This window comes from Artemia sp. Qi Xiang Cuo, chromosome 8, assembly GCF_049724085.1.
Source record: "Artemia sp. Qi Xiang Cuo chromosome 8, ASM4972408v1, whole genome shotgun sequence".
Lineage (NCBI taxonomy): Eukaryota > Metazoa > Arthropoda > Branchiopoda > Anostraca > Artemiidae > Artemia > Artemia sp. Qi Xiang Cuo.
In genome coordinates this window covers 46,978,042-47,004,036 of record NC_142801.1, presented here as the reverse complement: position 1 = coordinate 47,004,036, position 25,995 = coordinate 46,978,042, and the positions used below count along the sequence as shown (strand labels likewise).

General features: G+C 35.2%; 1 protein-coding gene across 1 annotated transcript in view; it reads right to left on the bottom strand.

The window, feature by feature from the left end:
• Vps11 (vacuolar protein sorting 11) overlaps positions 1–25,995 on the bottom strand; it is a 99,734-nt gene that overhangs the window by 15,003 nt on the left and 58,736 nt on the right. Inside the window, exons 10-16 of the mRNA XM_089092989.1 lie at positions 20,539–20,727; positions 19,130–19,246; positions 16,225–16,308; positions 10,227–10,450; positions 7,117–7,289; positions 4,154–4,355; positions 2,165–2,260 (exon numbers count right to left, since the gene is read on the bottom strand). Of these exons, the coding sequence (XP_088949115.1) occupies positions 2,165–2,260; positions 4,154–4,355; positions 7,117–7,289; positions 10,227–10,450; positions 16,225–16,308; positions 19,130–19,246; positions 20,539–20,727 (1,085 nt within the window). The remainder of the gene's footprint in view (positions 1–2,164; positions 2,261–4,153; positions 4,356–7,116; positions 7,290–10,226; positions 10,451–16,224; positions 16,309–19,129; positions 19,247–20,538; positions 20,728–25,995) is intronic.

The following is a 25,995-nucleotide window of genomic DNA, read 5'->3' as shown; positions in this document are numbered from 1 at the left end:
TTAGAAATACTCAGGGTTAGATAGCTATGTGGTTAGAAACCACGGCACTATCTATAAAGCAAACTACCTCGTCGCTCATCGTGATACTTCAGTCCTCGGAATCTATACCTCTATTTTCTGTAATTCTTTTAGATTTTGATTGTCAGTATCTACAGAAAGTCTTCACCTAGGTTAAATTTCAATTTTTTTTCAGGTACTGTGTTTCCTAACGAAGCAAAAAATTTCGACTGTGGCCAAGAAGACCTCTTGGTCTTCTCTGTGGCCAAGAACTACATTTCGCCCTTTTTTCAAAGTCCAGTAGAGTGCATATGCAACAATTCCTTATGCCCTCAAGTGACGTAAACGTCCGTTATGCATTGCAAAGGAATAGTTTCACTTTTCTGCAAATGCATTAAAAAGCCTCTACATTTCAAAAGGAGTCTTTTAATATTGAAATATTATAAATTGGGCTTAAGGAAATATCTCCTGTATCTCTATTTATCCAAAATAGAGGATTGGAATGCTTATCCAATGCAATTGGTGAATTTTCTTTCATTTATTTCTTGTTGGTTTTTTGATTCAGTATCTTTTCTCTTCTTGCTGAGATCACTTCAAAAGGCTAGATTTTTTTTTTGTTTCTTTTTTTTTATGAGCACTGAGGACGACTTGGCGGAGGTCCTTGTCGAAATATTTGCTTGTTTTTCGTCTTTATATTTTGCTACTGGCTGACAACATCCTCGTTTTTTCTCACTTATTTGATTTTATTTTTCATTTATTATATCTTCTTTTTTCTTTGTTTCATACGTCATGTATAGCCAGTGTGGTCTTAGAACGCATTAACTATGGAAAATAGACGAAAACGGAGAAGAAGCGCAAATTCTTTATTTCTGATACATTTTTTAGTTTTCGTCTTTTTTTAATGCCTTTTGTTGCCATATTTATATTTACATACTTTAAGCTACTGCTTTTAATTTGTATTTGTTCACTTTTGTCGTTTTTTTTGTTGATGGCACAAAAACAAAATAATTGTCTGGGTCATTCAAGGAGGATACCTAGATGACTTGGAAAGAGTTGATTATTTAAACAGATAATTCTCAGGAGACTTTCATGACCTTATAGTCAAATACACCAACATATAGAACGTCTGAAACAGAGGAGCGTCCATTGGTAGAGCAGCTTCAGAGATCATAAGGTTCGTTGGCATATATGTAGCATTAAGGGTTTTCAAGTGTAGATAGAAAAACTCTCAATCAATCACAAAATAGCTTACATACTTATGCTCTGTAAAGATAACCCTTAAAATAACTAATTTCAATATGTAAACTTTGTGTAACTGTGCGTCAACCAAATGTCCACGCAATATTAACATTATTTTCCGTTTTATTCCTAGAAGGGGGGCATAATAAATTGGTCTAATTTGAAGAAACTTTTTTAAAAAATCCTCATAGTTCACAAAAACTAATGTACATACATAAAGTAGATGGGAAAATTTGACAGGTTCATGAAAATACATGTTCTCTTTATATCCTGTAGGTTACAACTTTCTGGAAGATATTCACTAAAATTCATGAAACAAAATTCGCTTCATTTTTTCCGTTTCACCGATATTTGCTCCGCATGGTAATATGGACATGCAGCTCCCGATTGGTTAAAAATTATAGGATGGCACATCCAGAAATGGAAATTTTGAAACTATGTGAAAAATAAGAATAAAATGGTAGGTTACTCTTGGTTTAGCGTTCGTCTTAGATTCATATTTGCGTTATGAACTTCTTTTCTAGTTTTAGACTACACGTACATGCTGCTGTCGTTGTTTTGCTAGTGTGAACTAAATAATAGAAAATTAAATTTTAGAGATAAAATAGGGAATACAAAGAAAGAAACAACAAAAACTCCTTTTGTCACGGATTACATTACCATTTTTTGTCCCGGTTGTGTTTGAGGCTTTAGAATGCTAAATTGTGTTTAAGCCCACAGTATGGTCGAATTGACTCCCTTTCTGGATTCAATAGTCACTTTTTTTTGGAATTTCGGGATATTAATCCTTATTTTTATGACATCTCCTTGCGGATTGAGACTCAATTTAGTGTGTTAATGCAGAAATTAAAAAAAGCACCTTTAAGTGGAGTATTTCTAAACAGACCATATAGCAGAAGTACTATCAAATTAAAAGAAGTAACCTTACCGTTGATGAAAGGAATGTTGGCAGAGAAAATGAACACTTGGCATGTCTAAAGGTTGAGAACAAACACTGCATTTAGAACCTTGAAAAACGATAGCCCTAGAAAAAAAAAAAAATACATATATTTTTATCTCTTTTTTACTGTTACTTTAAATTGTGTCAAAGATGTAAGATTCATTCTTATCAAATGGGCATAATAACTACATTTGTGTGAAGTTTTCTTTTTATACATAGCCTACGTTCTATATATTAATATTTCTTTAACTACTAAGCAAATAACAAAACACAGCATAAAAGGAAAAAGTCTACCTACATTCAGAAAAATTCAGATATATTCAAATAAACTTTGACCTTTACCTGAAACTCCTTAAGTCAGGGGTTCGAGTCCTGGTGTCACTAGTTAGGTCGTTTGAAACGGGGGTCAATAGTGTGACCCTGTAAGCTAAGCCAGAGTCGACCCAGCTCCAAATGGGTACCTGGAGAAATCTGGGGGGAACACACGGGAAGCGTTGGATGATTTGCCCCCTACCCCCAATGGCACTCCCGGCCAAAGGTATTGAATCATCGGTACCTGCGCAACGCAGACCATTGGTCAGCATGACAAAAAAAACACAACAGACACAACAAACACAACAGAATCTAACCTTTTGGAGTTTACTGTACACGATATGAACAGACACTGAATGAAAGACCAAGCCAAAACGAATGAAAGACAATATTTACCAACCACATCTATTTTATCTATTTTAAAATTTCTATTTAAAATTTCCCAACCACAAATGGGACTTCCGGTCAAAGGCATTGAATCAGGAGATCGGTACCTGCGCAACGCAGGTCATTGGTCAGCATGCGGAAAAGTTTTTTAAAGTTTTTTAAAGTTTAACTGAAACCCAGAAATTAAGTTAAAAAAAAGTTTTGAACAGTTCAAGTTCTGCTGGGTACCGTTGGCACTAGTACTTTTCAATTCCTATTAAACGCAAATTAAAGCATAGAATTTATCTCCTGTTATTGCCTCTCATTACAGGCAATCTAACGGTCTTATGTCAATTTTAAATTCTTGGTCAACATGCCTGAGACTCTAGGCAGGCATGCCTTTCCAAAAGCTAACAAGGCACGCCCACCTATGGTCTTAAGAAGGTTGACCAAGGCACACCCACCTATGGTCTTAAGAAGGTTGACCAAGAATTTAGAATTGACATAGGACCATTAATTTGCTTGAAATAACAGGCAGATAAATAACAGGCAAAAAAAAAAAGACAGATAGTCCAATTAATTGAGAGGCAAATATTTAAATGGCTGGGGCACGGGTAATTGGCGGGAGTATGCATGACTCTCTTATTGAACACATACTTTGTTATTTTTTTGGAAAGGCATGCCTGCCTAGAGAGTACAACCTGTCAATTTTACTCTTTGATGTTAGCACTAAAATGGTGTTAGCATGCAAGAAGGGACACATCAGCAACAACTGAAACAAAATTTAAAGTGGGGCAAAATGTATTTTTCAAAATCTTTGTTTTTCAATTTTTGCAATGAACATACTAAAAAAAGGCATTTTAATAAAATTAATCCCCAAAAAAGGTATTTTTCAAAATCTAAGGGGGGTGATTTTGGTTCCACCATTTGGGTCAACATTAAGAATAAAAAAATACACTTTTTATAGTAGTTCAATAAAAATAAGGATATATAAAGTTTTTCTGAATAACTGAAGAGCAATAGTTTTTTGAATAGCAATAGTCGCATTGTATTGTTTTTATTTACCGGAGGAAACAGGCTGGAAATTTAAGAGCTAAAAATATAAATTTAAGAATCTTCACTTGGGGCTCATAAATTTTAAAATATCTAGCTTTCAATACATCAAAATTAGATGTAAGAGATCCAGTGCAATGCTTTGAAGATTTAAGGGCGACTTAAAAAGAATGCTCCCATTCAAACTTGACCGCCCATGCATTATTGCGAAAAAACAAGATAATATCAATTTAGTAAATACTTTACCCTTCTTCAAGCTGCTTAATTTCACCTCTGATTTTCTTACAATCCTCTCTAAGCTCCTCGATAATTCTTTCATCTTCCTCTTTGGAGTTTTCTTCCGAAACAAGCATTCTCAAAAGAAATTCTCTCGTTTTTCCAAGATCAACAGTAGGAGACTTACAAAGTAATTCAATTACTAACAAAGGAGACATCAACCGCTCTTTCTCTAAAAAAAAAATGGTTGAGAAAAAAAGTTAAATGCCTTTATGGTAAGTTCATTTACGCTGGAGAAGCGGTCTCATAGCTTTTAAAAAGGTTTACTTGACAAACGAAAACACAATTCTTGGCAAGTTTTTTTTTTCAAATATGAAAGTCTATCTGACTGTTTTTTCTATTCGACTTTTTGCAATTGTATAAGCCTTTCAAGAAGAAAAGGTTTCAAGTTAGCAAAACACAAGAAGATATGGATGAGATGTTGCAAACCATTAAAGCATATCAAAAGATGATTTCTCCAATAGGAAATGCACCAGCCTATATTACAGATGCCATTCTGAATTCATATATTCCATCTATATAGTATGAACGCTATATCATTTTTCGACGGCTGTAATCACACGCAGCGAAACCATTGCCAGAGCATGTCTAAACTTACCGTTTATTACAAATCTTCTGAATAAGATTAGTTATCGATTTACGTAGAATTTACGTATAAACCTGTAAAATTACTACAAATGGCGAAAATATCCCCTTTTCTAACGCGTATGCCTTAAAAGTTAATTTCAGTGGGAAAAGATTCATTTTTCATTTTTAAATACGATAGATAGGAGCACAAGACCTTTCAATGTCCGATTGAATGAGCCTTCTCCGGAGTTTTTACGATAACACCTTCTATACGCAGTGGCCAGGAGGGAAAAAATACATGGAAACCATATTTCTGTTTACTTGTGCAGCTTCTTTGCTCTGCCTATGATAAAAGATGTGTATTTTGAGTCTGAAAAATCTTTGCAATTAATTTCATTTTTTTATGGTTCAAAATTTTAACTTTTGCATGCTCCAGAAGATGCATTTTGAAAGGTGTCCGGAATCATGTTGTGCTCTGTATCCCCAACCTCCTTCTTTATCAATTGCCGGTTTTGACATATTTTCCTTAGTAACCTTTCTAACGCGTGTGCCTTAAAAGTTAGTTTTCAGTGGTAAAAAATTTCTCAACTTGATAACTAAAATATAAATGCGATCGATAGGCGGAACTGCTCGGGGTAGGAAGTTACGGTCGCACTTTTGATGCATACTCAGGTGGCACTCAGGTGTCACCTTTACGGTCGCACTCAGCCACCTTTACGCTTGGAAATTTACTATTTTGCAACTGAATTTCCATCAGTTTTCAGTTAAAATATTCTTATTCCACCCTTTAAATTTTTCGTCTCCTTAGGTCAAATAAACATCAACTTTTACATAATACATCTTATGTGTGGAAGAATAATATTTTATTCAATTATTATATTGAAATTCTGTCAACAAAACAGTTTGTGAATGTTCAAATCTTACCCATGATTCTGTTACTATTACATTTCTAATATAAAATTATGCATATAATAGTCTACTTTTCGACTAAACATAAGGAATGACTGAAAAATTCCAGACCTGAAAGATAAACCGTAGAAATGGAAATGATGATATGTCAATTATTTCACCCACTCAAAACGTGCTAGATTAACAATAAAGCGAATTTTAAAACAAAAAGACTTAATTGAAAGGTGTTTATTTGAAAACTGATACCGCCATTTAAAAATGAGAAGCAATATGCTTCACACATTTGATTCATTTCAGTATGTTGAAGGAAATTAGTGGAACCAGCAATAATAAGAACATACGGCTAGTTTTGGCAGCATATCATTTTCAAAACAATTAAGATCCTTTTTAACAATTAAGAGACCTTTTTCAGGGAGACGGTTCGGCCAGTCAACACATTGCTGGATGATGATTTTTGACAAACCATCTCGCTTACAAACCTCCTCGGGAAGGTAATCAGTAAAAGCAATGTTAAGATGCTTTAATCTCGCTGCCTCAATCAGGCGTTGATTAAAGTGGAAATTCCCTTTAGAAAGGATTAAACCTAAAAACAGTTAATGTCTGTGTCATGCACTAGCCAACACATTTTCTTATCATTGCAAGTTCGGTTTCGATAAAACAATATATGGTTATCAGTCCTATTGTATCAATTGGAGATGACTGAGAAATTACTAGATTTAGATGTCTTCACTTATTTATTTCCGGGACAAAAATAAAACAATTTGTCATGGCGACATTTTCCATATGACATAATCACTCTAAACTGTAGTTGCTCAAAATTATTTTTGCACTTTTTGTATTTATTTATTTTTCTGTACGCCACTATTTTAAGCCAAAAACGGTAATGCTTGTTCGAGTTTTCAGTACTCCCACTGAAATCCACCATGGGTGCCATAGATAAACTCAAAGGGGTTTTCTAAACCTAACAAACAAAAGTGGGAAAAACTCGAAAGTCGAAAATCTTTGCCAGCCATTACTATACGCCTCCATAATTCCCAAGTCCCAGAAGGGAGCTAAATGAGCACTTCTTCACATAGTCAAGTTTTAGTTCTACAAGTTAAGGATGTAAAAGCTTCAATATAAACAGCTCTATGCAAAATCAGGTACATATGTAAGGTCCGTTTGATATTAACTCAAAATGGACGACGTCAGAACAACTACTTCGCCTGAAGAGTCACCAGCCGTTACACAGAGGATGCAAACTCATCCTACGTATTACGTATTTAACGTTACGTTACGTATACGTATTTTACGCTACTTATTACACGCTAAATTGTAGTACTACACTATTTGTTGATTTTTCCCCGTAAAAAATACATTTAAAATAAGGTACACTGCGCTACTCTGTGTTCTTTTCAAGACTTACTTGAGCTAAAAATAAGAGAAAAGATATAGGCAAAAAGATATAAGCGACTCACCAACAGCGTTCAATGATTCAACGAGGCAATAGCTCGGAGTTTCAGGATTAACAATACTCTCGTGTAGTAATTTAATCCATAGGCTTCGGTCAGACACACCAAAGCGACGACAGGTGGAAACTGCCTTTTCCCAGCAGTTGTCTTTCAAATGGTGAGCGAGTATTTGATCATACCTACAGTCAAATGAAATATATTTGCTAAAAAAGTTTGCAAGATCATACATAGATTAGAGGAAAAACACTTTGAACAATCAACCTCTATAAAAAAAAGGAACTATAATCTTATCCACTTTTCAACTAGTCTCCGTTCAAAATGAGACTATGAGACTTCCCACTCAAGCACAATAATGGTGCGCTAGTAAATCGATACTCTATTGATAAAATGTTGCTGTTTGACACTCTCAACACATTTGTGTTTTGTGCTTAGGTGGTTTTTATGCAGCCTTCTTTGTTTCTGAGGGTCCCTTCCTTCAGTACGCATCCAGTAAACCAAACCTGTCCATAATACAGGTGCCAAGATGTGTTTTCCGAAATGTTAGCAAATATTATTGGAGGTTTCTGGTAGAGCTTTGTTTTTCAGACTATTAAGATAGTTTTAGTTTGCATAAAAAGACACCAGCATAAACACTCACTGTCAGATCTGGGTGCCTTTTGAGTGAGAAAAAGCAAAACCACCAAAAAAGGAAGGAAAAACGAGGCAGCTCCTACGTCTCTAAACCACATGTAACTTATATGGCTTTTTCAGACGCCTCAGTGTTTATTTAAAGTCTTATGAAAGGCAAGAGTGTCAAAAACTGGAGCACAGTATAATAAGTGTCTCAACTTGAACATGGACTGTGTAGAAATGTAGTATAAGAGCTTAGCTTCAAACCCAGGCAGAGACAAAAGTTTCTTCTGCTTGACTTCTCTTTTTCAAAACACAATCGACTTCCCGGAGAGTTGTATGATAAAGTTAGTATCCATGTTGCTTAAAGTTCTCATCTTAATTTAGATTTATCACATAACAAATACTTTTCGTTACTACTACTTTTTCGTACTACGAATGGCCTGTTTCAATGGTGATTCCGTAAAAGATTGCAAAAATGGCTACAATCTCGTAGAGAGCGAACCACGGCCCATAGTAGCGAAAATAAGAAAAAAGTTTTTAAAAGAACGTTTCAAGAGATAAATATTCCCCAAGTAACACTATCTTGAAAATATTAATAATAATTTCATTCAGATTCGATTCGGAAAACTCAATTTTACAACGAATAAGCGCATTATCTATGGCACCCAAATACGTTTATCGTCAAGGGCTATACCAACTATAATACATAAAGTCGGACGCCATAGCATAAACGTTAAAATGTTAATCACACATTTCGAACACCATGCATTGGGGTTAGGCAGACACGCCAGAAGACAGATGAAACGGGAAAAATAGTTGTGGGCCTGGTATTATTTTTATTGCATCTATATAGGGAGAGTTACTTAGAAAAAAGACGACCCCCTCCCCCGTTCGCCCCCAAAAATTTGTATTATTGAGAATTTATGTTTCTGAAATTCTAATCCTAAAAAAATTTATGATCTTTTCCACCCAATCGGTTTTAAATTTAAAATTTAAATGTACTGAACCGACAAAAAATACATATGTATTAAAATACATATGTAAAATACATATGTAACATATGACATATGTCATATAAAAACATATGACATATAACATATAAACACATGACATATAAAAAGACATATGTAACATATAAAATACATAAATACATATGATATAAAAAAAACATATGTATTATATCAAACAATGATTTCATTCATAAGTCAAAAATGTTTCAACCCAAGGCGTTCAACTAACAGGTCCAAAATAAGGCTACACTCCCTGAAAAAAAAGATCGAGTAATTGCAATTTGAAATTTCTAGGTTGCATGTAAAAGGGTAGCAAATACTGCATTTTGAACCAAGGTGACCAAGAAGGAAATATAAAGACTTTTAAAAATAGTAGGTTACGTTTTGGCATAAAAAAACAGTCAATAGATGGCACCATTTTTGACTTTACACATTTCTAAGCTACACTACTAGCATACAATTCACTGTAGTCTCCATTCAAATTGAGTAAATGACCAGAACGACACACCAGCTTTTAGATAATCCTTTTCCCAATTTGTGTCTGAGTCCCCTTCCTTTATCACGCATACAGTTGTGGTAGCTTTGCTTCTAATTTGTATACAAAAAAAAGTTAAAGGATTTGGGATACAAAAATTGTCATATTATACCAAGATAATGTTTGCCAACATCATCATAAAAAATACTATGGCAAATTTTTAGGTAAGGGAAGGTGTACTTTAACCTCATAAACAATAGTAGAAGGTGATTTTAACGGGACTTCTCCCACCATCAAGCAAAAATATATTGGTTGAAATTTCAGAGGACAAAATTTTATGAAGGACGCACGACTAACACTTCTGAAAAAATACCTATCACAAGCCCATATGGATCGGATTCGCACAGGTCGGGTATCGATAAGCTAACGCAGGATATAGGGATGTGTCTCAATTTGAGTACAGATTGTGTTAAGCTGCACTTTAAGAGCATAGCTTCCAAATAAAGGATGCGGCATTGGACCCTTAAGGTCCAAACCGGCGGTGCTAATCTCCGTCTCAAGGCCCTTCAGCCAGGAAGTACAATGGGGGGTGGGGCCAGTCATCCTGCGCTTTTGCACACCCTTCCTGTTTATCTTCCCCAGATTTCTCCAGGTACCCATTTAGAGATGGATCGACCCTGGCTGAGCTTACAGAGTCCCGCCACTGATCACCGTCCCAAACCAAATAATCGGGTACAGTACAGTCCTTTACTTAATTTTTTTTAATTCTTAATTATAAAGTCCTTTTGGAATACCCCTTGTGTCTTGTGATGTCGCACACAATCCCAATGGATAGAGCACAGCAAATAATGGTATTTGATGGAGCCGACTCAAGATCTATTTTTAGGCGGGAATGTGTTTAATGTTCAATGGTCGTATCACACAAGGACAATTTGCTCATCAGCATTATGATGAACAAGGCTGCAAAAAGTCATATTATTATTCAAAAATCATGGCCGTCATACAAAAATAATACTTACATTTTTGCCTTTTCATACAAAATGAGAATTCCTTTCGTAAAGTTAGCACTTTGACAGGCGACCAATGCTTGATCCAACCGAAGTTTAACAGACGTTGATTCAAGTAACTCGAGTGCTTTTTTCTCAGCTTCCTTATGCTGGGTTTCGTCACCATTTTGCGAGAAAACTAATAAGTAATTTTCAAGCAATGTATGAAAAAGTGAAGTTGGCGGTGAATTTAAATGCTAAAAGAATAATATTGGATCTTTCAAAATTGTGGAGCTAAAACTGAGACACGTAGATAAAACTTTACAGATGTATCATTACTGTCAGCATAACTGTAGTTGTGATCGTCCCCCAATTTCCAGAAAACGAAATCAAAGGCTGAACCTCAAAATTTTTCTAAAACCAATTTTTGGTCAGTTCTTTCTTCCAAGTTTTGTTGGGATTTAAAACTAAAAGGACTCGTAAAAATTTCCACCTCTCGTTACATTAGGCCAATTGAATATTGCTTTATAGATGTTTCTCAAAGGCAGTTTGGTCCCTCTCATCATATTTCTAAAACCCTGACTATTATGTGGGTGTTACTGACATTATCAGATAATACTGCTTAACACTTTTACAATGAACCAGTATCAAAAATATCTATGAGACTAGAAATCAAGATCCACAAAAGGCAAAAAGAAAGATCCACATCAAAAACTTGCTCCTGTTGTGTTTTTTATATGAATGAATTTCCTTGTATCCTGTTTTTTCGTAAGTACTAGCCGAACTTGCTTTAAGTCAGGACGGTGGGACCGTTCTATTGGTGGTTTTAGTTTTAATTTGCCTGTTTTTTAGTGTAAGTTTAATTTTATATTTATTTATTTGTTTTGCTGAAGACGTCTCTTAGACATAGAGTTGATTAGACGTCTCTTAGACGTCTCTATGATTTAGACATAGAATTTGGTCAAGAATAGAAAAATAAAACACCTTCTTTCTCTTAGCTTCGATTATTAGCATAGTTGCAGAGGAACGATCGTGCAATTGACAAGCAGAAGAGGGGCAGTAAACCCGTGGCAAGTGCCGTTGTACCTGCCGGGAGAGTCTCCCTTAAACTGCGGGGATAAAGTAACGGGGGCTGACGTTTCCCTTGTCTTTTGGGGTAACAGCTGGATCAAGAATGACGGAAAATACCGTGGTTTTAAGTCCGGTATTGAACTTTATACAGAGGCATGTGGAAAAGAAAACGAATAAGGATATTGCTATCAGGCAGTCGAAGTTTTTATGAAAGGAAGCTCTGAAACATGCTATTGATAGATGCAAAACAGTGCTCGACAAAAACATTAATCAGAGTCGTAAGGGCTCTCACCCGGCTTCTGCCTTTTATGGCAATATTTATGAGGTTATGTCAGAAAGGTTCGCAAATGAAGTTCCGACCCCTCGTTTTGTCATTCTCGACCCAGCTGACGTTCCCACCATTCCTGAGGATTTGAGTACGATTGTTGCCTCACGATTGAATGATTGGAAAGCGATGCTAAGTTTTCTTGTAGAAAAGCAGAAACCTCTGCAGTACCTAGCTCAGAGAACCACCCACCAATGTGGCCATCTCTGCCCCGACCAGAAAGGACTATCCCAGTTGTTTTGTCGAATCTGCCCGCAAGCTTGAGTGCTAATCCTACCAAGCAAAAGGAGTTCTTAGGAAAATCGGACCCGCTGATAAAATAGACAGAATCGAACAACGAAGAGACAGGCTGTTTGTACATATGAAAGACAAAACATCCGCAAGTGCTGTTGCCTCCGGGGCCCAAGACGAGCAAAATATCCGTAGCAAGGTACTGCGCTCAGAATACCTCAGGATCATTTACGTTGACAAAGATTACGACGTTTCAACTATTCCCAACCCAATTAGCGGTGTTTCCCAAGCCAAGCGCATTGGAAATTTCTCAGTTGTCACGTTCGTTACTAAGATTGACTTCGATCAGGCTCTCAAGTTTGGAATCAAAGTGGAATACACCATGTTTTCTGTGTCAAAGGTCCTTACAAAGCCACTGCAGTGCTATAAATGTCAAGGTTTTGGTCATCGTGCAAACCAGTGTCAGAAGGACACTAAATGTAGCAAGTGTGCCGGTGATCATAGCTACTCCGAGTGCACCTCAGATTTGCTCAAATGTGCCAACTGCGGATCCAACCATGCAAGAAACTGCTTTTGGTGCCCAAACCTGAAAGATGCAGCTCGTGGTACAAATCTAGACCAAGCTGCACCGAATAACCTAAATCGTAAACCGGCTCGATAAAAGACGAAGTACGTGTGTTCTATCAAAACATAAACGGTGCTAGAGAAAAATTAGACATACTTCAAATAGTGTATGGTGCTTTCAATATAATTTGTGTTAATAAGCATCTGCTTAAGAAAAATATTGGCACAAGACTGACTACTTCTTCTGATCATCGGCATTTTATCTACCCAGCTAAAAGTACTGGGGGTCGACCCTCGGGGGGCTTAATGATAGCTGTTAGAAAAAAGTGTAATTGTAATCTGTTTGAGTCTAATTAGGTATGTCTTGCGGTAGAATTTAGTGGTTTTATTGCTGTTTGTGTTGATATGCCTACAGACTATAGAAATGACCGATCGAGTCAGAAGTTTGCGTCTGCCTGCTCGTCATTGTCGAAACTACTTGAAAGAATAGCTCTTACCGTAAATCTTGTGTTATTATGGGTGATTTTAATACGGACATTAATGATAATACCATTGGTCGCTCACAAATGTAAATGCTACATTGCCGCACAATTTCTATTGTCTATAGAAGAATAGATCGTTTACCTATGTACATAACAGTGGTAGCACTTCTGATCTCGATTTCGTGTTTACTAATATGGGGGATCTCTAGCAGCAGATAGTTAATGTTTCTGACGAACTTCTTTAAAGTGATCATTCGCATCTTGAGTTTCATCTACCACTCAGTACTTTTGAGACATATGCTCCCTCCCGATACAAGTAGTTCACTAAACAGAACTGGAGTCGTATTGATATATTTACTTACCAGATGCTTCTTGATTCGTACTTAGATAAGATAAGGGTTCCATTTCATTTGCTCTCGCGGGTAAAATATGACCGGCTTCTCCATTTCAATTGTTGTTTGCTTGAATTGGTGCATAGTATGAAAACGGCTGCATTCGTTGCAGTTCCGTCGGAAAAAATCAAGCTGAATACCCGTAAGAGATGCTGGTCAGATTTTCCTAGTATGAAGGTTAAAAAGTCTCACCATGTGTTTTGGAGACACATTTGGGTTGATTGTGAAAGACCACGTTCAGGATGGATTTTTAAAATTATGAAGTCGAATAAACACCAATATCAAAAGAAGGTGAAATCCTGGAAAAGAAGTCGGGTTAAGGAGCTATCGCGGGAAATAAAAAATAATCTTCGTCAGCTATGGCGAGAATTTTCTAAACTTATCCGTTCTTCTTCATCGCCGCCTGATAGCACTGAAATAAATAGATGGTTTGAATATTTTTCTTCAATGTTTGCGGCTGATCCTCCATTATTAGAAAGTAATTTCCGGGATATTTTGATACAGCATTTTGATTGACTGAATCAATACAGTAACTGGCTTACTATTACCCCGTCGTGTGTTGAATCTTTTGTTCGTCCTCTTCCTTTTGAAAAATCGCCTGGGGCAGATGGTATTCAGCCGGAACACCTGAGGTATGGTACCCCAAAACTGTTTAGCCACATAGCTTTATTGTTACAGGTAATAATATCGTAACAGTCTGTCCCACAAGGTTTGTGTCAGGGGGTCGTTACTTGTATGCATAAGAAGGGGAAAGACCCTAAAGATTGTTCTTCGTACAGACCCATCACTATTTGTTCAGTTCTCGCAAAATTACTGGAGAAGATACTGTGCCCTATAGTGGCAGCGCGAGTGGATGTGGGTGACAATCAGTTCGGTTTCCGGTCCGGTTTCAGTGTTCAGAATGCACATTCAATTTTTATTTCAATTTTTGAAAAGTTTAAGAAACAAAAAACTCCGTTATTCGTCTGCGCAAAAGACGTATCTAAGGCGTTTGATTCTGTCTTACATTCGCAAGCAGTCCTGTCACTAATAAGGGCAGGAGTTGATTCCTTTGCTTGTAATTGTCTATGGCAATGGTATCGAAAATCTCAAGTAAGAATTCGGTCTGCGGGACAGCTTTCTGGACCTATAGATATACGTAGGGGTGTTAAACAAGGCTCAGTAATCAGCCCTGTGATATTTAACAATGCAGTACGTTCTGCGACAAAATCGATAGAAGATTTTTTGATAGATGATGGAATTGATGCTAGTCATCTATCTTACGCAGACAATCTACTTTTGATAAGTGATAATTTAGAATCTTTACAGAAAGTATTAATGCTGTGTCGTCTGTGCTTGGTGATATTGGGCTAACAATAGAGCCGTCTAAGACTGAATTCGTCGTTTTGAACGATAAAACATTGCCAAATCGTTTTGATGGTCTTTGCGGGATGACAGTTTCCAAAAGGATAAATTTGTACATCACGGAATTCGATATGGGAATTATACCAAAGGTACTAAAAATCTAGTTATTAAAGATAAACTGCGGAAAAGTTGCGGTATGCTAGCACGAACTAAAGGTCAATTTGACAAAATTATGCTCGGTCGTCTCTGTAACGCCATGTTTGCGCCACATGTCTTTTTTTTAACCCCTTTATGGAATTGCTTTAGTAAAACCGAACGTAACCGAATTTGTTCAATTTTTTTTCGGTATCGCAAATACTTATTGGGAATTCCCATATGGTTCAGAAACTCTTATGTTTCGCAAAGGTACTATATTTTTGAGATAAGTAAGAAAATGGATGAGTTGTATACCCGTTTCAGAAGTCGGAATAGAACAATCCACGACTTTCCATTGGCTAGTCTTGTGCATTAAAATCGTGATTTTGATTTCATTTGTTTTTCTCTTTTCCATAATTATCGCAGTTTAATTTTGTTTTGTAGCGTTGTGTGATTTTTTCGTCATTTTTTTCTTTCGTTTTTATAACTCCTTCGAGCATTTACATTGTATTTGTATGAAGGGTTGAAATAAAATTATTATTATTATTTATTATTATTATTATATATATATGTATACTAAAATGAAGCCAAATAGTTTAGCTACACACCGTAATCTTTACAGATACTCTGTCATTTAAATCGTTAGACCCACAATCGTTCCCTTAAAAGCTAAAGAATCTTTTTTTGCTCTCCTTAAAAAAAATGAAAACGTGAGATACGACCTTTCGTTCTAATTACACGCAAATACTGTCTTTGACTAGTTTCCGCTGACTAGTTTCGGTTTAACTTTCAGGTTGGCCGCTAATTTCGCCTTCTCTGTAATAGCTCAGAACAAAATGCAAAAGCTGATTTAAATAACTCTTTCCAAAACTCCTCCCCTTCCCACAAAAAAAAACAAACAAATTCCTGACATAAATCTCACGAAAAATTTCCGAAAAGTACAGCAAACCGTAGGAGCAACATAAAGGTGGTAGGATAAATATTGGCTAAAATACAATTAGATTTTTTTTTCTAAAATTAAGGTTACAAACATTTTGCAGAAACCTAATTTCCAAGGAATGTCGCAATTATAACTTTTTGTGCTGAATTCAAACAATATACTTATATATTTTGCTTTCTTTTGTTCAATGTTTTTACATGATTCTTCTTTTTTTCATACAAGAAATATAAATAAACCTAAACACAAAAATTTGAGAAAATAAATGTCAACATTTTTAAATTCTGCATGAGAAGTTGAATTATGGATCACTTTCCTGAGACTTAAATTTTTCTGCGTCAGAGCACCAAAATTATGTAAAAAACCGAGAGTTTCCGAAATGTTCAAACCGATTTTGAAATCGTCATAAAAACTCCTTTTAAAAATAGTCATTTCAGAACTTGAGTGGAATTTCGTTCATCAGGGTGGTCTTAAGAGGGTCATATAAATAATAAACATATTACTATTAAGTAAGAAAAATAAATTGACGATATGTATTCAATAAACTTACTAATAAAATTTCTTCGAGAAATTCAGTAAGCTTATCTGGTCTCGTTGCAAAAATTGGAAGGAAATCCTCTACAGACGGTAAACCCTAAAATAGAAAAAAATAACATATATGATACATACACAAAATACTGAAAATAAAACAAGTCAAGCCTCAAATGACTTAAAATTAAAATAGTTTCATATATAAACTTAGTAAATTTAACATTGATATATCTAATTGTCAGTCCAAGGAGTATCAAATAACTTTCTTTTTCATTTTTTAAAAGGGGACTAGTCAAGGGCCCCACTTACCTACGCATCAGTCATTTTTATCGACTGCTTTTACATAACCAACACTTAACAGAATGTCCGTCTCTTTCATACTGCATTACATAGACAAGAATTGCTTCCCGTGTTGTTTTACAGTTTCATCAAACTGTAAAAACATCATCAATGATGTTTGTTTCATCAAGCATCTGCAAAACCGAATACTCACCATCAAAGCCCCTTTAAAAAGTCTTGAATAGCAAACCCTTCGATTCTTTGACAAAAGCGGATGATTTGAACTTCCTATAGTTTTGATCTTCATATTTATTTTTACTTGTTTTAATTTTTACTGCCGATCTCCGAACCGGATATTTCTTTGTTTTTCACTTTTACTTTTGACTCATTGTAATTTTCGCTGACGAGAGTATTCTGACTATATCTTCATTTTCGTTTATCATTACTTTAGACTTTTTTCAACATTCTTTACCTTAGCCTCCTAGATTGGTCAAACCCGGTCATATTGGATTGGTCTTGTCATGTTTGATGGTCTAGGCTCTTCATTTGTCCTCTAGGCAGTATAATTACACTCTTTACTTGCTCTACTAACTCACTTAAAACACCTTTTTGTAATTAAACTAATTACACTTGGCATCTTACACTTAGCTATGTTCCTTTTATAATATCGTACGAGTCATAGATATAAAAACGATACGTTCACTCTTGGGGGGGGGGGATTGTATAATTTATGACGTCTCTTGCATAAATAATTTGTTTCCAAAACTAAGCCTTTAACGAATTTTCTCAAACTTCTGACCTACATACAGCGTTTTTATTTTTAGGCCAGAAAATGCCAGGATATCAATTTTCCCGAAAAAATATGGAATCGTTTTCAAGAAAAAATAAATAAATAAATTTCATAGAAGAAATACAGATAAACCGTTGTTACATAAACATTTGAGAAAATAAATGCCAACATTTTTAAATTCAGCATAAGAAGTTAAATTAAGGATCATTTTCCTAAAAAATTTATGTTTTTGCGTCAAAGCACCAAAATTACGCAAAAACCGAGGGTTTCCGAAATTTTCAAACAGACTTTGAAATCGTCGTAAAAACTCGTGATCAAAATAGTCATTCCGGCACTTGAGCTGAATTTCATTCATCTTCGACAAGAATTGCTTCCTGTATTGTTTTACAGTCAGAAGCATCTGTAAAACCAAATACTCACCAAGTAAAGCCACTTTAAACAGGCTTGAATAGCAAACCTTCGATTATGCGACAAAAGCAGATGAGTCAAACATTCTATACCGTTTTGACAACAATACCAGGTTATTAGTAATTTGTCAATTTTCAGCTCATTAGCAACGTCAGTTTCACAGCACATCACTCTGGACTCTGGAGATATCCTTAGGCTGATCGTCCATTGTTGTAAGCAAACCTGTATTGATTAAAGTCGGTTTTCTGAAACTATTTTCGCTGTGGCAGCGATTGCTGCACCAGAGGCCAGGGAATATTAACTTGACAACATATATTTCTTTGAAAAGGACTTGATAACTGTGCAATCATTTACTTCATTGCTGAAACCGTAAGTCCAGGACAAAGAGCATTCGGAGGTCTTTATCTAGCATGAGTTCTACAGAATTTGGCCTTTTCTCGGAAACGGCTTTGTTACTTTGGAAGGGCTTTCATAGCTACCATCAATTTTGTCCAATAGAGTTACATTTATTGCCTTTAGAAAAGAGGAGTAGTTACATTTTTTATCCAGGCCATTCACCTCTATGATTATAAAGACACCAGCACAATTCCTTAAAATAGAACAATTCCCAGTTATCCGCCGAGCCAGATTCAGGATTATGAATCACCTTTGAACGGCTAAAACATTAACATTCGGGATACTTCTTAATTCGGACCTCTTCTTTGGCTATGAAACCAAATTGTTATACTACTACTATTGATGCCACCATCTGAAGCATCTTTCTCCTCATCTCTCTCCTCGCATACTTTGTAGGGGAGGATCAAATATGTCAGGTGTTGCCTGGAGATTTTTGCTCGATCGATTTCCTTCTCCTGTTGTTTTTCAGCAAGAGCCTTAGCTTTGAACATAACTTAGTGGATGAGCACGAGCGTCACAAAAAAATTAAATATTAACATTAACACATTAACAGGATCGTTGGAAGAACAACCCCCTTCACCTAAGAATTGTCCAAGGAATTAAAACCGGGAGTTAACAGACCTCCCTCCTGAATAATTACCTTATTGCCCATCCCTTTCGTCATTCAATGCCATCAACAGTTTTAGCAGTTAATAATTTCTACCTAGCTTAAATTTCAATCACAGCCCAAAAACAATTTTATATTAAAACTGCCACATATTTAAGAATTTAGCAACACTTGTAATTCGGTTTATGAATACAATGGAGTGGGGGGTATGTGATTACTACACAAAACCCCATTTATGCCACATTTTAATAATCGTATTCGGCTTTTGACACTTCTTACAACTTTAAGTCCTCTAAAACTTTGAACCTCCACCCTAACTTCTAACACCGGCGTATACACTAGACTCAAATGGCATCAAATGCAATCAAATGCAAAAACCTTTTTGCATCAAATGCAAAAACTATAAATTATACAGGGTTATCTGCTTTGACTAAATCTGCTTACCAAGTTTTCACAGTCTGTCAGCTGGAATCTAACACATAAATCAGTGACTAGTCTGGTAGTAAGGTCAGGTAACTGATTAATCAGGACTGATCCATACTGGCGCAATGCTGAATCAACCTGCAATACATGACATGAGTAAACAATAAGATACAAAACTTGGAGATGATAGTTATAACACCGGTTCATAACGCTGAGTTTCTCACAGCTAATTTGCACTACACATGCCAGTTGTATGTTACATTTCCTGCTTCTTTTTCTTTTTTTAAACATAAATTTCCGTGTCTTGTTAATTGAAAATACTTTGGAAAAAAAACAAAGTTAATTAATTATAATTAATTACTGATAAAAACTAAAATAAACAATACCATTTGTAAAGCATACAGAGGAAACTAAAAAAATGCTATCCTTTCCAAAAAACATAAGCAATGTTCCTGTTGAAGCAAATACAAAAGATAAGGAAAACTAAGAAATTAAGATCAAATTAAAATAAAGACAAAACGAAAAATTATAACCACGAAAAGAACTTGAAATAATTAAAGAAGAGTTGCCGCCAGTATAGAGTAGCAAGAAGAAAACGTAACATTATTCAACTACCAGCATTAGCAAACAAATAATACCCGTTTCTCACTAGGAGTTACCTCCTAATATGAGAAAGCCTTTTTACAGTGTCTAGAATTACATAAATATAGAAAGAAAAAATCTCGCTAATCCATCAAGCGTTTTTAAGAGAAAATAATGCAACATAAAAAAAAAGTTTAAAGATAAGCACCACCATGGATGAGGGTGGAGGGATGGAGATTTAATCCTCTTTTCTTAATGCTAAATAGACTCAAACAAAACATTATCCCTTCTTGACCTTGTATTGTAGTTTTTCTTTTCTCAATCACTCCCTTACGGTTATCCATGCTATTTCACTAATTGACCAAAGACTTAACGTTATATAAAAGAAAATATTTTGGGCTAAGTTACGCATGTCATACTGAGTCCTGATGTAAAAGAAAACCCATCTTATAATGAAAAAGAATCCGAGTGTTCAATTGCCGAGTCATAGTAAAATGCAAGTTTTTCTAGCTTGGTTAATCTCGGTAAGATGCGTGCTCTGAGTCAACAATAATTGACATGACTTTACACAATGTCATCAAGCAACAACTCAACATTAATTGACATACTATCAATATTTGAATAGCTAAGATATCTGGATGTCATTCAAAACATTTGATCCCATTGAAAATACATTTTTCATAAAAAATTTTATCATTGTAAAAAAAAAACAATCCATAAAATCTATAGAGAAAAAAACTATCAAAGAGCCAATATAAAAAGGAAACAATTAAAAGCAAAACGTAAATCAGTTTTTAAAAATTTTTAAGAAAAATCGAAAAACAAAAGACATACAAAAGCTTATTTACTTGTTCAACGTTGAGAGTACGAATATAGTCAATCGCTGCTTGGTGCTCTGTTTTATCCTCAATAAGAATTTTCAAAGCTGCATCGTATCGACCATTGGTTTCAGCAACCTTAAGTGCTTCATCAATATAACCAGCATGTCGACAGATCTTGATCGCTGTTTCCACGTCATACCCAAGTTTGGTGTCTTTCTATATATATATAAAAAAAAATGGATTACTTAAGTGAACCATTCAAGCGATCAAAATCATCTCTAGCAACATAATGTGGATACCTTTATTTAAAGTAATATAGCAATTGGAGAAAGGAGGGAGGTGTTGCTTCCTTGACGAATCTGTTAACTCTATTTATAACTCCCATGATGAACAAGGAAGCAGTTAAGTTTTGTTTAGGTTGGGAAGATATTAATAATACAATGCTAGTCACCCATTTTATGACAAAAAGTGCAGGGTATCAGTCATAGTAGTACATGGCCCTTAGAACCGACAGACAGAGATAGCAGTGACTCAGATGAATTTTACTTACAACTACAGGAATAAATAGACAAGGTCCCAGGTAGAAATAGGGTGTAGTTTAACGCCTAGGCTGGTAGAAATAGGGATATATGGTATCCTAGCCAAGATAAATTTGGTGTAGGAAAAAAAAAACAGTAATGGCTACAGACTGCTGCAAGTAGGTATAAGAATTAAATTATAACCAATACAGTTTTTGGTCATAAAATGTCATAAGGCAACATGGTATTCACAAGTAAACCGAAGACTGGCAGGACCAATACAAGATATTAGGGTATATAGGAGTGCTGCTATTGAAGTTAAAAGTAAAGATCACCATCTAGTTTAGTCTAGGGTTAACTTAAAGCTGAAATTTAGAAAAAGTAACTATCTTCCGGGAAGTTATGATGTTGATAGACTCCGGGATGAGAATTTGAGACAAACTTTCCAGGAACAGTTGAATACTAAACTGAAGAGTATAAAATTTGACAATGTAGAAGATGGATGGAATAGTTTTAGGAAAACAGTTTGTGAAGTCGCTGATGGTATCTTAGTGAAGAAAGTTAGGAACGCAGCTACTAATATAAGTGAAAATACTTTATGCTTAATAGAGAGGAGGAGGGGCTTGGACAAGATTTATCTGAGCGATAGATCATGTGAAAATAAGAGGAATGTAAAGAAAGCGGAGAAAACATTCAAATATGATTTAAGAAGATGTCATGGATAAAATTTCCGAAGATCTGGAAGATGCAGCTAGATGGCATAATAGTAAAATATTGTACTGACCCGTTAATAAATTTAGAGGGAGTAGTCAAAAGAGTCACTTTGATTTAAATTAAGTGGCAATTCTTTGTTGGTTGTGAGTGTGACCCCACAGCATGGATATTGTATATAGTTGCTTCCTCTGTAGTATTATTTATTTTTTTTTCTCTCTTTTTTTTCTTTCTTTCTTATTATGGTGAATTTAAAAGATGTTAAATTTATGTGTTTTCACCTGATTCACCCCACGTCAACCGTTTGGTTTTGGGTGAATAATATTGGTTTTTGCATGTAAATTGCTGTTGAAGTTACATAAATATATCAATATCAATTTAAAAAAAAATATATCAGTATCAATCTGGGCTTGCCCCAGCTAAATATAGTAACAGAGCCACAATTAGTTACAAGGAAAAAGTTAAAGAGTTATTGGGTAGAACATTTTGAGAATGTACAAAACTGTGATAGAATTACAGGAAAAGATATAGAGTAGAGTAAAAAGTCTGTGATACCTAAGATGTGAGGGAAGATTTGTTTTGTGGGGAGGAATTAGCGAAGGTACTAAAAGGATTAAAAAATATTCAAGATCCAGGTGCTGATAATGTGGTAAATGAGTTTCTTAAATATGGTGGTTATGAAGCTAGAAATAAGTTACTGAAGACTATGAATATAATTTTTGAAAAAGAAGAAGTACTTAGTGATTTTAGGAAAACATTAATCAAACCAATGTATAAAAAAGGTGATAAGAGAGTGTGATAATCATAGAAGTATTAGCCTGGTTTCTGCAGGTAGCAAATTGCTTAGTATGATGATACTTTTTAGACTTAGAGATTTTGTAGATAAAGTTTAAAGAGAAGAACAGTGTCGTTTTAGGAAGGGAAGAGGATGTGTCTACAAAATTTTGACTCTTAGATTGATAATTGAGAAGTGCCCGAGTCATCAGACACCTATAGTCCTCAGCTTGGTGGATTATGGGCAAGCGTTTGATTCAGCCGATAGAAGAGCTTTTATCGAAGGTCTTATCCTTGTATGGTATACCAGACAAATACATTAAAGTGATTAGTGCTATGTACGAGAATAACATTGCTGCGGTTCAGGTAGGGAATGAGGTTCGCAGCTGTTGGCCTCAGGCGGCTTGGTGTTGCAGTGAGTTAATAGTAGCAGTAATAGTAGTATTTAAGTTTTTTGCTTTATTATTTCAAGTATGTATTGCTATAGTGCCTCACTATTGTTTCTCAGACCTCTTACAGCTATGTTAGAAAGTTGAGGAATTAGAATCAAGTTTCTAAAAAATTGAGACTATCTCTAGTCTCTCTCGATTATGTTCTGCAGTATCAAAACAGCACATAAGGCGACTAAAAGGTAACATCTATGAGATAATGTTAAAAATGTTATAAAATGAGATAAATTGCATTTGAGAAGTTATTAAATGGACCACTACAAGAACAACTGAAGAATATCTATATTAAGATTGAATAGCCGGCAATGTGATTTATCAATTCGAAATCTCATAAGTAGAATATACTTTTGTCAATGATTAAAGAAGATGGTCTAGAAGAAAAAACAAACGTTAAAAAATGTTCCTAATGTTAGAAACACTATAGAAAACTATACCGGTAAATGTAGTTTTAAACTATATTCAGCCTTAAATATGTAGTTTTAAACAATATTCAGCCTTAAATATAGTGTTAAATATAGTAAAAATATATTGGTAAAATATAAATTGGTTAAGCCAATGGCATAACTAACGGAGAAAAATAAAAAAAAAATCTTACACTGCAGCTTTTTATTTAGATATTGATGATTCTACTACTACAACCACTGCTACAACTGACAGCTTATTACAGCTCAGTCACCTGAGGTCAACTAAGTCCTGCAACATCCTCCTCCACACTAATCAGCGCTTCACTACCTCCTCATTAAGGTTGTGGCACAAGAATTACTTGCCTAAGATGGGAAGCCGAGAAGAAAAAATCCACTTGGGTCTGAAATCTGTGTTAACTTCCAGTAAGACTAGTCAGCTTTACAACAACAAAAATCTATAAAGTGCTTACTCCCAGAATTTTTGATAAGGTAAATATTTATTTGTGCACAAGTGCGGTAAGTGTACGAATGAACGAAAATGTATGCGTGTAGGTTTTTTTTATGTGGTTATCGGTATGAGTTTAAATAAATCATAATTGACTTAAACCGTTTCTATTTAATTCATATTTAACTTGAGCTTTTGAATTTTGGTTTTAGTTCGCATCTCAGGATAAAAACGTCTGTTTAACTAATTTAGGGTTCCTATAATAACTGTTTCTACCTAAGAGTAATATTTTTCAACCAAAAATAGGCAGGACAGAGTGCCGAAATTCTCTCTCCCTCTCGGTTCCTTATTAGACTTGAGTTTCAATCTAGAAACTAAACAAACATTGAATTCCTCAATACAGAGAGTTTTGCTCATTCTTTCTCTCCTTTTCTTCAGTCACCAAAAGTCAACAAAACATAAAAATGTCTCTTTTAATTGCAGTTGAGCAATACTAGTTGTGTATCCGGGTTGCAGCGGTAGCTAGCAACCTAGTAAGAGACGATCACGTCCAATGTTAAGAAATATAAAAACCCATAGCTCCTAAAAAAAGAGTCAGATCAAAACAAAAAGTACACCATTAGAACCGCCTTGTCCAAAACCCCTATATAGGAAACTTTCTGTCCCTTGGCTTGAACAGCAACGGAAATATATTGGCTTGAAAATCAAGAAAAGTGGCAGCTACTAAAACATTCTGCCTAAACGGAATATTTTTTTCTTTTTTCTTTTTTTCTTTTCCACAGATAGCTTGGTACTGGAATATCGTAGAGAATTGTTCAATGGCTCATTTTAAAGGAAATTAATTGGGTTAAAAATCTTTTGTAACTAAAATAAATTATTTCTAAAAGAGAATAAATTTTTCCACTAAAATCTGCATTTTTGATGTCTTTTCATACTGCAGTCTTTTCAAAGATATTTGATTTTTGTACATAAATCATATTCGTATACCAGCGTTATTATAGTAAAGTAAAGAACATTTAATGTTAAAGATTGATTGCAGCTCAATCCGATCACTCCTTCCCGATTTTCCAAAAACCAAATATAGCCACTTAATGTTCATCAATTTTTTTTTTTATCTGACACGCCTACAGGCCACAGTTGGCAACGGATCCGAGTGAATGAGGACTCATTCGAACTGGAATTCGATCTGTTAGGGAGTGGGAGATTTTCAGACCGAAAAAAATTATCCCCCGAATTTACATTTACGAAAAACCTCGTTTTCCTATAAGAGCCCATGTTAATTTTTTCCCACCACAGCCCCCCTTTAACGTTGTCCGATCTGGCTGAAATTTAGAGGATAAGCTTTCCTAGGGCCTGGGAGCTTATCCTCAAAATTTCAGCTCAATCCGATCACTCCTTCCCTGTTTTCCAAAAACAAAATATAAAGTTATTTTTTTTTTATCTGACACGCCTACAGGCCACAGTTGACAACGAAACCGGGTGAATGAGGACTCATTCGAAGCGAAATTCGAACTTTTCGGGCCTTTTGATATTTTCAGAGCGAAAAAATTATCCCCCGAATTTACATTTACGAAAAACCTCGTTTTCCTATAAGAGCCCATGTTAATTTTTGAAATTCCTAAAAGCATAGTATTTCATTATTAAATTAGATCAAAATAGTCCTCTTAACCTGACAAGACCGACTGCAAGGTTCCAAAATTCAAGCTCTTTCCCAGAAGTTTTTTTTGTCGAAAAACGAAAATCTTACTTTCTATTTTGCTTGCGTCGAAAATAGATTTGAGAGACTAAAAATAATTTAACAAGTCTCTGATGGTATAGTGGTCAACATTCCTGTCTTTAATGCGGAAGACCCGGGTTCGATTCCCCGTCAGAGTAAATTTTTTATATATTGAATTTAAAGTAGTATCTCTTAAATTTAAAGTTTAAAAAAGAAACTCAGTTTCTTTTTTAAATCCAATCTATTAAGTCCTTCGGCTCAACAGGCGTCTCCAGAAGAATATCACAGTCGGCCTTACAGGTAAGTCTCCACTGCTTTGATAACATGCAGTATACCCGCATGCTCGAAGAAAAGTTGAAAAAAGAAAATCTTGCTGTGTCTTTGATTTGAGTATTCAGGAATTAAAAGGCTTAGCAAAAGAATCTTCAAAAGTGGGAGGTTTGGGGGCGGCAGCCCCCCAACTTTA